The following is a 14,273-nucleotide window of genomic DNA, read 5'->3' on the forward strand; positions in this document are numbered from 1 at the left end:
AGTCAGCCATTTTAGCTTTTTTTTCGTCCTTTCCCCCCCCTCCCGTTCCCATTCCTCAGGCTCAGGGAATGGTTTTGTTCCCTTGAATGGATGCTGGAAATGTAGGGTTTCATCAGGCTCTGTACGTCCTGACACGCTTCGACTTCCAGCGTTGCAAAAATGGAGACGACCGCCGTCGTTCGGATTGCTGCTCTGCACTACAAGTGCGAGGGGGGTTTTGAGCTTACCACTAGTGACACTTTTAGCTCCAGCTTGCTTTCACCCCCTCCGCCTCTTTTTAATTTAATGCTGTAGAGGGTGACTTGCCATCCATAAGAAATTGGTACATGATGTGTAAATTCAGTTCAGCTTATGTTTCTTCATTATGAAACCACTTGCAATCCCAGCTAACCATGGAGTTATGGGCCAGCAGGAGAAGCACTCAGTAAGTATTGCAAATTCTGTTTGTTCTATCAATAACCTGGCACGGGCAAACTGCATGGAGATTGAAGCTGCTTGTCGTCCTGCTCACTGCCTTTCCTGCCTGTGGATTTCGTAGCGCCTTTGGAGGGAAAGCTGCACCTGAGGTGGCTTTAATGTCGGTGGCTGTATTTGAAATTGTTTTTAGCTTAAAAAAGGCAACTCTCTAGGTTCTTTTTGAATGTTAAAAATTTACTGAAAAAATGCTGACATGCTTTGGTTGGACAGGAAGCTTTGAGCATTCAGTTAAAATCATTATGCATTTGTTAAAACTTTAAAGCAATATGTAAGCTGTATAACAAGTGATATAATGGTAGGTGATGATAAGAATAGATTTATTCTGTCTAGTGTGTGGTGCTAGCGCAGTTTTGCCTTGTAGCATGGCGTTGAACATCTGTGATACGCTTATGCTGAAATGCAGAAACTGTTAGTAAAACATGGAATGAACAAAAGGCATAAGTACTGATGCTGTCTAATTGATCCCATGAGTCAGCTACACCTTTGTCATGCTTTAATCCCATAGGCTGCCTGTGTTTATTGTTTGGGAAAAATGCATTCATAAGCAGAAGAGCAAACATTATTTAACAAGGCCTCAGGTGTCAGGAATTGGAAATTTAGGTTTTGCATGACAAAAGGTTGTGTAACTTATATAAAAAAGTATAGAACCTTTTTGCTCAGTTAAAATGTTTAAACCTTCATGCTAGATTCTATATGGTTCAATATAGTTTTCAACCTTAAAATTTGTTTCTTGGGAAGATATTTATGAATGTGTGTTCTGTGACTACTGTGTCTCAGAATGTACATGGGAATGTGAACAGTATGTTCAGCAGATACAGTTAAAGAATGGTAAATAGTGGGAAGAAGTGATAGCAGGAACTTTTTGAAGGAAGAACATTTTTTTGGCAAGAATTCAGTGTTGATTGTGTAGAAATACAGAAAGTAATCTAGAAATGTTTTAGAATGTGTCCAGTGAATTTTTCTTTCATGTGTAGCAACATATCACAGTTTCTTATTGTAGAATGTTTTGTTCCTTTCCCCTGTTAATTACATTCTAAGTATAAGGGAGTTCATGTAACCAAGCCTTTTGGTGTTCATGAAATATTTAGAACTTAATCTAAAAAAAACCCAAACATAACCCACCTTCTTTCCTCCTGAAACTCAAGCACTGAAGAAGCTGAAATAGAATAGGATACTGTGAATTTGCAAATAGGAATGAAATAAAAAAGCTGCATATGTATTGCATATGCTTTTTTGCTCTTTCTCCTCTCCAAAGAAAGTCAATGAAAAGTTCTAGATTTACTCTGGTAGCACAACAAGTTTAACTGATATTAAATAAATGCTTATAGATAAAGGCAAAAAATAAACTGGCTTTTTAGAAACTCTACATTGCAAACTCTGTCATATTCTAGTTGTATAACTTTGAGGTGTTTAAATCACAAGAGATGAATTTCACTCTCCAAAATGAAGACTGCACTAAAATGTAGGAATAGTAAAAGGAAAAGGTCAGGGTGTTGCTTTACAAATGTCCCCATATATGCAAGAGAGAGAAATCATACTGTCTGACATGCAGTTGCAGACTTTGCATGAAAAAAGACATAGTTTAAAGACTATATAGAACTTTAAAACTAAACTGTTAGGGCACAGACTAGCTCAGCAAAAACCACTGCTTTAGCAATGAAACTTTTCATGCCTGTTCACCAGGTAGGCATTATTTTCCTGGGAAGGTAAGACTGAAAGATGTAAATTTTTCATAGAGAAGGAAGGGAAGCTTGGAGTTGCAAGGCACATGACTTTATCTTACTTTGCCTAAGAGGAAAAACTTCTTGAATTAATCATTTCGGGTAATGAGTTATTTTCATGTTAGTATGTTCCCAGAATTCTAAATATTTTATTGATAGCTTACTTGAACTTATTTCAAGGAGAGAGGCTTAATTACTTTTGTGACATCCCCACCCAGAGTCTCACAGCTTGATTTGCTGGAGCTGAATGCAAAATTCAGTTCCAATCTGGAACTGAATGCAAAAATCTCCTGTGCAAGGTTTCACAAATTTCCGTGAATTAATTTTACTTAATGCTGTTAAATCTTAATTTCACACTAGTTCAGTTAAGGAATGAGGGATATGGTTTAAATCTATTGTTCTGTGAAAGTGGTGTGCAAACTGGCCATTGTGTTAATTATGGTGAAAATGGACAGAGGAAGAGTAAAAAATGCTCTTGTGTTTCCTAGATTATTTTTAATATAAAAAATAAAGTCTGCAGCATCAATCAAGTGTATTGGTCTCACATGCCTCATATTTCATAAATTGGAGGAGTTTCAATAAGAGCTACAAGCACACATCTGAAAGCAATGTTCCTTGATACACAACTACTGTCATCTGTTCAACAGGGAGTAAAATTATGCTGTGGGTGAAAGATGGCAGAGAAATGAAAGCAGGGCTGTTGCAAAAATACTTCTGCTTAGTTCTTGTATTTGATGTACTTTACCACATTTTGTGAAATTAAAGGAATTTTAGAATAGTTTGGGTTGGAAGAGTCCTTAAAGACCATCTTCTTCCAACCCCTCTGGCATGGACAGTGACACCTTCTACTAGACCAGGTTGCTCAAAGCCCCATCCAGCCTGGCCTTGAACACTTCCAGGGATGGAGCATCTTCAGTAGGTTCATTACGTTTGGCTGTGTCCTTGCTGGTTATAGGAGTCCTCTCAGCCAGCTTCATAGGGCTTTCATTATAATGTTCGTAATCTTAAATTTTAGGAAGATGAATGGTGTTGCAAAAAATATTGTTTTGTGGATGTTCAAACAGTCTCTTGAAAAGCTTCACACATTGCATCTTACACGTAGTATATTATGTAGAAAAAAGTCAAATGAAGGTCTAGTGTATGAAGGTTCCCATTGTAGGCTTGGGCCTTGAAAGATGTTAGCTTTTGACCTCATTTCTCTTTTACCTTTGTATCTGTTTTTTGTAGGAACTTTACTCAAGGTCAGCTAAAAACAACAAAATTAAAAAACTGACAGGTATAATGACTTGTAGAAATGGAACTTGAGATGCATAGCTCTTGTATGACTGTGTGCTGATTAACAACTCATGACTTGCACAATGCATTGGAGTGACTTATGGATATCTTGTAAGAAAGTATAATTTTACTTCAGGTGTAATTGGAATACAGTCTGCTAATAAAGGACAAGTTTTGCTGCTGGTACAGTGGCACTTCTTTGGTGATCATGAGTGCTGCCATCTTTGATGTGCTCAACCTGTCTTGAATTACTAAAAAATATTGGAAGCAGTAAGTCAAATTTTTGGGTTGTTCTTGCCATATTTTAATTCACAAAGATTTGTGGCCATGTGCCCCAGGGGTCCCTTCCCTCCCAGGAAAGAGAAGGGAATGAGTGATATTTTGAGGAAAAGTCTTGAATGGGGTTTGTTCAAATATGGTTATTTTAGTTTGATGTGTAGTAAAGGTGCCTGTTGGCATGCTTTCCTAAGAAATCTAGAACTATTCTAGAAATAATTTTCTTTTTCTGGAAGAAATCATCAGTATTTTTCCTTGACTCATATAATAAATGTAGTGTGATGTAGATATTTGTCCTTTGAGTGAGCATCACACTGCACTACTAAGTTGTGGAAAAGAGGTGTGGTGCTGTGATCAGATGGCTGCAGGTGCTAAGCTCATTTCTATATATGTATCTGGAACAAAAAATAGATGTATGAAAAAGCTCTGTCTAGGTAATAGTGACCTGTTAGCTGCTGCAGCTGCTGATGGTTATGATTTTATTCTTCTTGATGAATTACATTGCTCTGGGACTTGATACAGATTATCATCTTTTCTTGTTAGGTACCTTTACTTATAGCACTTATTGGAACCAGATTTCGGGGTTGGCCTCTTCTGATTATTCCTTTCCTTTTAATTTGCGTATTTTAAAAGAAAAAATCCTCTCTGGAGGCCAATAAAGGGGTTGTGGATTTTTCATGTGATTAGAAATACTGTTTCACCTCTTTATAAGTGCATTATGATAGAGTCTTTAATTGCACGACCGTGTATCTTCTGCAAGATTTATCTCAAGGTGGATAGCTCTGTAATGAGCATGGGCCAGCTTCATTGCTCAAAAGGCCAGGCTGTGTTTGTGGTGTACTATTCAAGTCTAACTCAGAAGAGAAAACCATAAATATTATTCTCTTCTGTGGCTTTTCAAGATGCTTGTAACTACAGTGCTCAGGCAAATAATTAAGGTATTGCGGGGGCAGCATTATCTTCATTTTTCAGTAAGGTCTGCTGAAGCAAATCTTTGGCAAAACATAAGGGCAGGATTTTGAGAGCTTAAGATGGTCATTCCACAACACAGGAAGGTCTAAATAAGCATTCAAAGGATGGATTTTGTTGCTTGAGTTTTCTATATTGGCTCACTTCAGGCACTCACAGCCTGATGATCATACAAAAGGTTGATTTTAAGTGACTTGCCTGGCATCCTACCAGAGATCTGTGGTAGACTCTGGCTAAATTCCTGTTCTGCAGGACAGCATTTAACTGCAGATTTCCCCAAAAGCTTATAAATGGCAAAATTTGGGTCATTTCAGAGGATTGACTGTGAATGCATTTAGTGACCTGTAGAGATGGCAATGAGAGCATCATTGGCACACAGAAGATGTCCTGCTATCTTTCTCTTATGGTTTCAATGCCTGGGGATTGCACAGCATATTTCAAAGTGAGAGGAGAAGAGAGAGAGAGAAAAAAGAAATCCCTCAAAAGCATACCAGAGAGGCTACCATCTTTATGTAAAGAAGTAGCTAAGTTTTTTTCAGGTGGTAGTTGATTGAGCATATTGCACAGTAGGAGATTTTTTACCAAGTTTATGAAGTAAGAGTGTTTCAAGCCTCACAACATGTTCAGTATTATGGCTCTGGTTTATATTCTAAAGTGGCCAAATGTAGTGGTGCTGTCAGAGTGTTTGCAGAGTGATGTTTTTGATGCTGCATACTGGGATGTGGCATTTATAGTCACAATGCAGATGTGAACCTGAAAGAAAAAGTCAGTTTCTTCCAAAATGCTATTTTGAGACTGAGACACTAAAGCTATTTATTATTACTGAGTTCTTGGCACTCCTGCCTGATCATCAGATGTGCTGAAAATCTAGCTGCAATTGAGAGCTGCTGGTACCCAACAATTATAAAAACCAAAAACTATCCAAGCAACCAAAAATCCCAAACATCAAAAGAAGTAAAAAATCCTAAATCCCTTGACTTGCTCCTGATTCTATGAGTTAATAAAGGCATGGGGAGAAGAGAAACTCTAAAAAGCAGAGACATTGAGTTGTGTGAAGTAGCCTAAGTAAAAAATAAGTTAAATATGGAATTCACAATATGCACAATGAGTAGCATGAAGTTCATTGTAACTAGGAGCAAGCACTAAGAAAACCAAGGAAATCCTGTGCCTCAGTATCTCAAGTTCATTATTCCACCTGCAAAATAATTGCAGTCCCTTGCTGAATACTGGCTCAAGGGTTTTAATCAGTGATTCTTAATGCTGGTACTTCATTTCCAAGTGATGTAAACTCAACAGTTTAGGGAACAAAACTGTAACAATATTCCAGTGAGAGGAAGTAAGTTAGATTTTTTGGGAAATTTAATTTTTAATTCTCTAAGGCAGGGGATCTCAGTGATATGTAAAGAAACATGTAGCTTATAAGAGGATTAGAAAATGCTGTGAGTTGTGCTGCTTTTTTCTGCAGTCGTGACTGCTGCTGGTGCTACTCCAGCAGCAAAAGGGAGGGGAGATATCTCATGCTCTGTATTCTGCTGCTAACATGAACTGAAGCTTATCTGCAAAATACTTCTGTACTTGGTAACTTTAAAGGTTGTCTGCAAAATCAATAAAATACAAGAGATAGCAGGAATGATATAAGAATATGAGCATTAGGGACTGTGATTTCTAAATTCTAAATGAGAGTTGCATAAACATTTAGGCTATGTTCAGACCATCAGCACTCTGGGATTATGATGTTGGATGATGTTGGTGCTGGAAACTTTAAAGTATAATTTTTTTAAAGCTTATTTGAAGTCAGTTTTTCTTCAGTTGTCTTGCATATTTTTTATTCCTTGTTGTATTCCAGGCTTTAAATTGCTACAGATTGGCCCTTAACAGCATCCTTGATGTTTGAAAAACTGAGCTAATTTTACTAATCCCTCATTGAATACACAGTGGTGTGATATTTGCTCGACTGAAATAAAGACAAGATTTTCAGAATTTTAGGGTTATTTTATTAAAATCTGATTTTTATTTTTGATACTTTATTTGCAACAGCAGATATATGACCAGACTACTAATTCTTTAATGTACTATTACTGTATGATGGATACTTGGTAGCTTTTTCTAAAATTTGAAATTAATAGAAGTAATACTACTAGAAACAGGACAAAACCCCCTCTTGATTGGGTATTTCAGGACTTCTGCAAGTGAGTGTAATACTGAACGAGTGTTTCCAGTGTTTGAGAAGTATGGTTAACATTAAGGATTTGAGAAACATGAAATATGAATGTCTTGAGATTTACCCTTGACCAAAGAATTTTGTACCCACCACACTTTATTGCCAATATTGTATTTAAGAATGTGGTAGCTGTAGTGCAAGACAAGTGTGGCATGACTCCAGCAGTTCTGCAGAGTTTTTAGGATTCTAAGCTCTGTGTGCTTAATCCATCAGTCTGTTACAGAAATGTCACTGGCACTCGCATGGTATCCCAGAATTGGGTGGTTGGTGGTTATTCCAATTTTGTCAGCTTGCCAGTAGTCTTTTTGCTGTTCATTTTGAGATGGTGATGATTCAGCTGAGAACCAGGAGAAGAATAAACTGTGCTGAAGGGGTCTCTGCTCAGTGGGTTACCTGTGAAAGCTGATCCTATGCCCAGAAGCTAAAATTTATTGGAGTGTTTATCATTCCTTCCAATCCCCCTGTTCTGTATGAGAATACTAGAAGGACAGATGAAGGACAACAGATTGCATTGCTGTTACGTGAGTCATGTTGAAGGTAAATAGCTTTACATTTTAATAGTACCTGACACAAGCAGTGCTGCTGCTTGGTCCCTAATAAGTCTGAGGTGTAGGGATGGAGATCAGCTACTGCCTAAATTTATTTGATTTAATTTGTCAGTTGTGAAAGATGAAGGTTCACAACATTTGTCAAAATAACTGGAACATAGGAAATTCTCTGTGTGTGAAGTTTGTAATTTACTCTTGTGGTGCTGGACTTGGTTACTAGACTGCAACATTCTATTAAGTCCATTAGCAAGAAGGTTGGTCCTTTGGGCAAAAGGCTGTATTTGTCTTTTTGTGTTGCTCTCACTGCAAATATGGAGCCTGCTGCCATGAGCCAGTTGGTTCATGGTGTTCAGCTAACCTGGCATTCTATACTTGGCCTAAACCTTAAGCTGCTGAAAAAGCTAAAAATAAGGCCTTAGGTCCTTTTGCAATCACTGGTCTCCATTGCAGATGTTGAAACAGAATCCTGGCATGTTTAGCTCCCTTTTCATGAAAAGTGAAAAAGGATTTTCCTAAATGGGGAGTAGCTTGCTAAACCTCACAGCTTGGACTGAGTAGTTTTCTAGCATTTCCCAAGTCCTGAGTTATAGGCAGTCAGGTTGATGTCTCCAGTAATATGATGTTCCTTCCAAACCCTGTCCAGAACACCTTAAAAAGGCATAAAATAATTTGATCTGCTACAATTTCAATAATTCCTGTCCTTTGTGGTGTATGGAGCGTGACTACCCTTCCTTTAATTCAAATGGGTTTTCTGATTTTTCCTTACATGTCTTCTGAATTTGTTTAGTGGCTTCTGTAAACAGCAGAAGGCTCTGAACCATTTGACAAAATGTCAAAAAGATTTTGCTTTGAATGTGAAAACAATTGTGACTCTCTACACTCAAATGTATGCATACCTCCATGGCATTTCCAGCTCTTAGATGCAGATGGAGATGGCAATTCTCCTTTGGACTGGGAATATGCAAACTGGTTTAACACCAGCCTTCTCTTTCAGTTCCAGCTTCTCCACATGAGAGCCATCAAGAGCCAGCTGCTTTTCAAAATAGAGAAAAAGCAGGCTTGTGAGTTAGAAATCAGAGAAGAGCAAAATGTTACATTATATGTGCATTTAGGATCTGTTAATAAGCTAACAAATGCCATAAAATCTAGCTCCATGTAGCCCCTGTAGCTTTCTACCTGTAGATTCTTAATTTCAACTGTCCCAGACCTGGCTGGTGACCATATGCCAGCCTTTGGTGACAGCAATGCACCCTCTTGCTAACTGCAGTTACTGATCGTCAGAGACATGGGGACAGCCAAGAACCATGCTGCAAACCCAGACAAGAACCCAATGGTCAAATACCTCAGCCTGGGATTTCTTTCCCTCAGTCTATAAATACTGCCTCCTTTTATCTGACTGCAGCCTTGCAAGCATAGGTGCTGAGTGCTGGGTCCTTTGGCCAAACACACTAGGTAGGATTCACTAGTTTATAGCTTGACTCCAAACTGTGACCTTGCAAGTCAGAAGAATTGGTTTAAAGCTTTCTTCTTTTATTCCTCCTCCTAAGAATGATTTCATAACAATGACGTTTTTCTGTTTTGTGGGTCTCCCTTTGTGTGTGTGCTCATGTTGGCTTGTTTTATTGTTAAAAATAGGCTCGTTCTGTTCCGTGCTGCTGTTCTTCCTGCAGAGCCAGAAGAATGGGAGCTGGGCTGAGCTCTTAGGCCTCCATCCATGGCATTGTTTCCTAAATGCCTGTCTGCTGCTGTGTGCCTGCCAGCCTGCCAAATGCTGTAGGGGTTGCATGAATGTCAGGAAGGTCTAATGCAGGGTGGTTTGAAAGAGCATGGGGAAGGCTGGAAAAGAGAACCTGGGTACAGAACTGGGCCATGCATTTGCTGTTGGTAGTGGGATTGATGCCTTGAAAACGGGGTGATTGAGGACATTGTACCTGAATGTGTTTGGTCATGGTTGTAAAAAAAAGAAATCAACAAATTCATTCCAGACTTTGTGAAATTTAAACTGAATTTTAGCAATTATTTCTTAGTTAGTTATATCCTAGGTTTGCTGAACCATCAGACCTGTTCTCATTTTAGTCCAAGTAAGTTCTTTGTGCTCTCCATTTGTTCAGGAGTTTTTTGGTGGGTTTTTTGTTTGTTTGTTGGTTTCATTTGTTTTTTGTTGTTAATTTGTTAGTTTGTTTGTGGGTTTTTTGTTTGCTTTTGGGGCTTTTTTGGTTTGGGTTTTTTTTTCCTACAAATAAGGTTTTTTTCCTTACATGTAAGGAGCTAAATAAAGGCTCTTCAAAATAAGCACTCTGTGCCTGTGCTGTTTCACCAATCAAGGTACAGCTTGACCTCTAAATCTTAATGTACTTCTGATAACAAACTAGGAGGAAGAGGAACCTGTATTTTCCAAATTCTTGGCAGGCAGCAGCTCTTTTCTCTGCTAAGTTGCTCAGGAAAGAGTCAGATGTTAGACTTGGATGTGTCTCACTTGCCTTTTCAGTCTTGACCTGCTGAAAATTCTGCTTGACCAGTGGATTTTCAGCTAGGTTTTCTGACCTTTGAATAAGTAGCTAACTATAGAGGGATTTTTTCTTTTGAAATACACATAAATAATGTAGAATATTCTTTTTTTCTCTTGTCCTCACTTTTAAGGAATCAGGAAGAAAAGGAAAATATATGAATTTATGGATTTTGGTGCCTTAGTAAAATGTACTACTTAAATAATTAACTGTGTGTCTGGAAATGGTTCTTCACTGGATTTTTTTTTTTTTTTAAGCAGCAGAGAAGACTCATATTTTATTTTAGAACTGATGTTGTTCACAGCTGTAGGAGCAGACAGAAAACCAAACTAAAATGAGAACAGTGTTAGTTTCTTTTAATAACTGTGGAAGCCTGTATTTAGGTGTACCTCTCCTTGCCTGTTGGTGTATTACTTCTGCAAATATTTTCTGTGGTCCGACTCTGGGAATTTCTGTCCAGTCTTGCTCATTTTCAAATCATTAGGTTCTTAACAGTTGATAATATTTTTTTAAAGTTAATTTTTTTAAAGTTAATTTTTTTAAAGTTAATTATTTTTTTTTAAGTTTTGTCCTTGGGGTGGTGTTTTTTGTGTCTTGTGAGAAGATTAGAGACTTCTTGCATTTCAGGGCAAAGAATTTTTAGAAATTTCCATTTAGCAGATATTTTCAAGGTCCCTGAAAAATACAGCTGCTTTTCCTAAATAAATGATTACTCAAGTGGTGTTTCCCAAACTGTGGTGTGCATGTCAGCAGTAAGATATAAAAAATCTAGTTATCTACTTATTTCCTGTTGAAGGAAGAGGTTGTTTAGGCAGTTAAATGTCACTCCTACACCTGCAACTTCCATTAGTATTGTACATTAGTATTCCTTCTGTGATGATGGTACCCAGGGAAAACTAAATTTAGGAATTCCTGAGTTAGAGTATGATTATTTTTAGAGGGTTTTTTTTTTTTAAGTGGACGTTCAGTGTTCCAACTGGGATTTTATTAATATATTTTAAGCATCCAGAGATAACAAGCTCAGTGTAGTAATGACTAAAATGTCTACCACTTTTAGGAAAGTAACTTTCTAAATCTCTTGCACCATGTGTTACAGCAGACAGCTGTAACATTTTAGGGCTGTTGTAAATGAGCAGTTGGTTTGGCTCTCAAATTATCTGGTCATTGCAAGGTGACCTAATGCAGTAGTTCAGGTAAATGCACACACCTTGACCATGTGAATGCACGCACTACTCCAGCATTTAACTTCTGGTAGATGGGAGAAAAAAGATGAAATGTCTCTTGATTGTCTTTGTAAAATGGGCTCCAGTTACTGGTCTTGGTGTTTCAACCTGATTTCTGTACTGCTTTTTTTTCTGCAGCTTAGCAATCTGTGATGTAAAAATCTCTTCCTAAATAAACACCACTGAAACATTTCATGGTATCAGTAGAATATGTAAGTTTTTACATGGGTTGTGTTTTTAGGATGCTGTTGATGTAAGGCAGGACCATAAGGGATGATTTAAACTCTGTGTGCACACCTGTACAGACACAAATAGAGAATTTCTGAAAGGCACACCTGAATGTCAGCATTTTAAGCACAATATCGTGGTGCTTCAATTGACAATGTCTGCTTACTCCAAAGCAGCCTTGATGGTAATGGGCTCCATTTGAGGCCTTGTTGTTTTGCTTATCTTATAATGTAGTTGTGGATGTTTGTAAAAATTGGGCAATTAAAAAAAAGCCAAAGTGGGAGGCTAATGAAATTTAGTGTTAGATATTACAGTTTTGAGTAAATGTCACTTGGACTACAAAGAAAAGCTCTGCAGGTTGTTTCAAAATTTATTGGAGATATTAGTACTGTAAGAGATGCTTCTGTGCTGATAAATAATTTTAGTTGGCTGTGCACAGTTGCTGCTGCACTGTGCTCCAGAATTTAGGGAGCACTGTAGCACTTCCTAAAGACTCCTTGATGAAAAGAAGAGAAATGATCCTTTTGTCTTTCCCTTCCTATGGTCACAGTGAGCACACACTAGTAAGTTTTTTTCCCAAAGTAGTTAACAATTGAGTTGTTCATAGAAGTTGTAATCTTGCTCTGTGTGACAGAATACAAACTATGGAGGTATTAGGAATGCATGATGGCATAATAGCACATACAGTTTTGAAAACTTGTGTGAGAGTAAAATATTTTCATTAATTTTCTTTGACTACCATCTGAGGAAAAGTGCAAAGTAAAGTAGCAAGCAAACTTGGGGTGCTACAGCAACATTCACCTCTGTTGTGTTGCCATGGCATGAGAACATTTGCACTTACAAAACTCTTAAAATAAGTAATAAAGCTGTTGGATTAGTAGTCGTGTTAGTATGTCATTAAAAAATTATAGTTATGGTAAAATCATAGTATTTGAAGCTTTTGCAACATTAGTCATATGTAAAGGGAAATGCTTGTCATTAAAAAACATTTTATCTAGTTACTGTACTGTTTCTTCATTAGCCAGAAAATTAGGAAGACCCACCTATACTATCTATAATGCGAATATGAAACCTTTTTGCTTTTTGTATTGGTCTGAGAAGTATTATCTACAGACTTCCAAGATTTTTTAAGCAATCTTTCTTTTAAAATTCACCTTTGAAAATAACATCATCCCCATTTTCAATCAAAATTAATTGCCTTGTAGTTCTCCAACTTTAAAAAAAAAAAGTGTAACGTTGTTTTAAATGCTCAATATTGTGCAATTAGCAAGCTAAGACTTGTGATTATGGCAATATCCATTTTTCTTTATATTAAAAAAAAGCTACAGTCAGAATATTTGGAAAAACAAGCTTTAGCAAGGGCTTTGATGCCCACTTGTGTGTCATTTGTCATATTACAATTCTTTGTGTTGTTTTTCTTGTTTGAGGTGAAGCAGAAATGTGCAGCTTCCATTGTCAGTCAAGGAAAATAGTGGAAACTTCCACCCACTTTTCTCCTGAACTATTCCTTGATGTTCTAAAGCAAAGATAATCCTTTTCTTAAAACTCCAAGGGTGGCATTGACATGGCTGCAGCTGTCAGACTTCAAACAAAATTTCCATTTAATTGCTTGTGAATAGTCATGTCTCTCTTTAAATTTTCATCAAATTTCATTCAATTAATATGGTATTTTATGAAGACAGGGCTCAGTTTTTGCATCTATGCACAGGAGCTCCCTAAATATTTGTATCTTTAAAAAAAATTTCTTTGGAAGTTACACAGTACTTAGGTGTTTACTAAGAACCAATAAGAGCATCTAAAATATTTTTATGTTAGTCATGTTGGATTTTGTCTTTTTTCTTCCTCTGTTGGTAAGTCTGCTGAACACTAAGTGTATCAAACAACAGGCTCACTTCAGGTTTTTCTGCTTGGATGAGTGACATGGATCTGGAAAGAATTTTCTGGGTCACTGCCATTACACACTTGTGCAGCACACTCATAACTTTGCCTCGCTTCAGTTTGAAAGCCTTCTCTACCACGGCTCCTGTGGAGTCTGCCTTGGAGAATCTCTGTGGTTCATTAGATAGCAGCCTTCTTTCAGCTTCCTGCTCATTAGGCTTTACACCTGCATTGCCTGTTGCTGAAAATATATTTTTCCTCCTTTCTGTTTCTGCATAGTGATCTTTCTCTCAGTGTGGGCCGGAAAAGCTGTGCTCTTCCTGCACTTTGTCAAGTATTAGCTTTTCTTCTCATAATCCTGATTAGTTTTTTTCTGACTCTATGTATGTGTATGGCTTTAAGCCATCTTTATTTAAAACACACAGCTGGGAATGTGTGCAAAATTTCCAAATAAGGTCTCTGCTGGGGTTGTGGAGTAGAGCCCAGAACTGTATTTCTGGAAGATGCATGCTGTGATCATACTGGGTTCTCCTTCTGCTGCATCACCTGAACAATTCAGTCACCTTCTGATCAGCTGATCCATGGAAACTTTTCCACAGTCATTTCTGACAGGGAATTTCCCAGGCTCTTGGTTTTTGTTTGAAAGTGATTGATTTCACATCTCTTCCTGCTGCTCATCTCTTGTTGTCAACAGTGTCTTTTTGCAGAGTGATGCCAACAGTTTTTTTCCTCCACCTGGAAAGTGGGGAGATCTAAGATATTTCATATATCCATCTATTCTAGAATCAGTTCACATATCCTTTCCTCTTGTAAGCTGGCTCAGTGCAGTAAAATTCAGTGATATAGTTCAATATTGAAATGCAGTAGTTCAGGTTCAATGGCTTCAGTTCAAAACTTCGCTATCACTTCACGACTGTTTAGAAAACTTGGCTAAGTTTTGTTACAGTGGC

The 14,273-nt window shown here is 37.5% G+C and overlaps 1 protein-coding gene across 5 annotated transcripts in view; it reads left to right on the plus strand.

Moving 5' to 3' along the window:
* RAPGEF2 (Rap guanine nucleotide exchange factor 2) overlaps positions 1–14,273 on the plus strand; it is a 184,381-nt gene that overhangs the window by 114,102 nt on the left and 56,006 nt on the right. Inside the window, exon 1 of one of the 5 annotated variants that reach the window (XM_059844469.1) lies at positions 62–424. The exons of the other annotated variants lie outside the window; for them this stretch is intronic. Within the exon in view, the coding sequence (XP_059700452.1) occupies positions 365–424 (60 nt within the window). The 5' untranslated portion in view covers positions 62–364. Of the gene's footprint in view, positions 1–61; positions 425–14,273 lie in introns of those variants that run through there. 5 annotated transcript variants of the gene reach the window in all.

The sequence above is a fragment of the Haemorhous mexicanus genome, chromosome 4 (genome assembly GCF_027477595.1).
Source record: "Haemorhous mexicanus isolate bHaeMex1 chromosome 4, bHaeMex1.pri, whole genome shotgun sequence".
Classification (NCBI taxonomy): Eukaryota; Metazoa; Chordata; class Aves; order Passeriformes; family Fringillidae; genus Haemorhous; species Haemorhous mexicanus.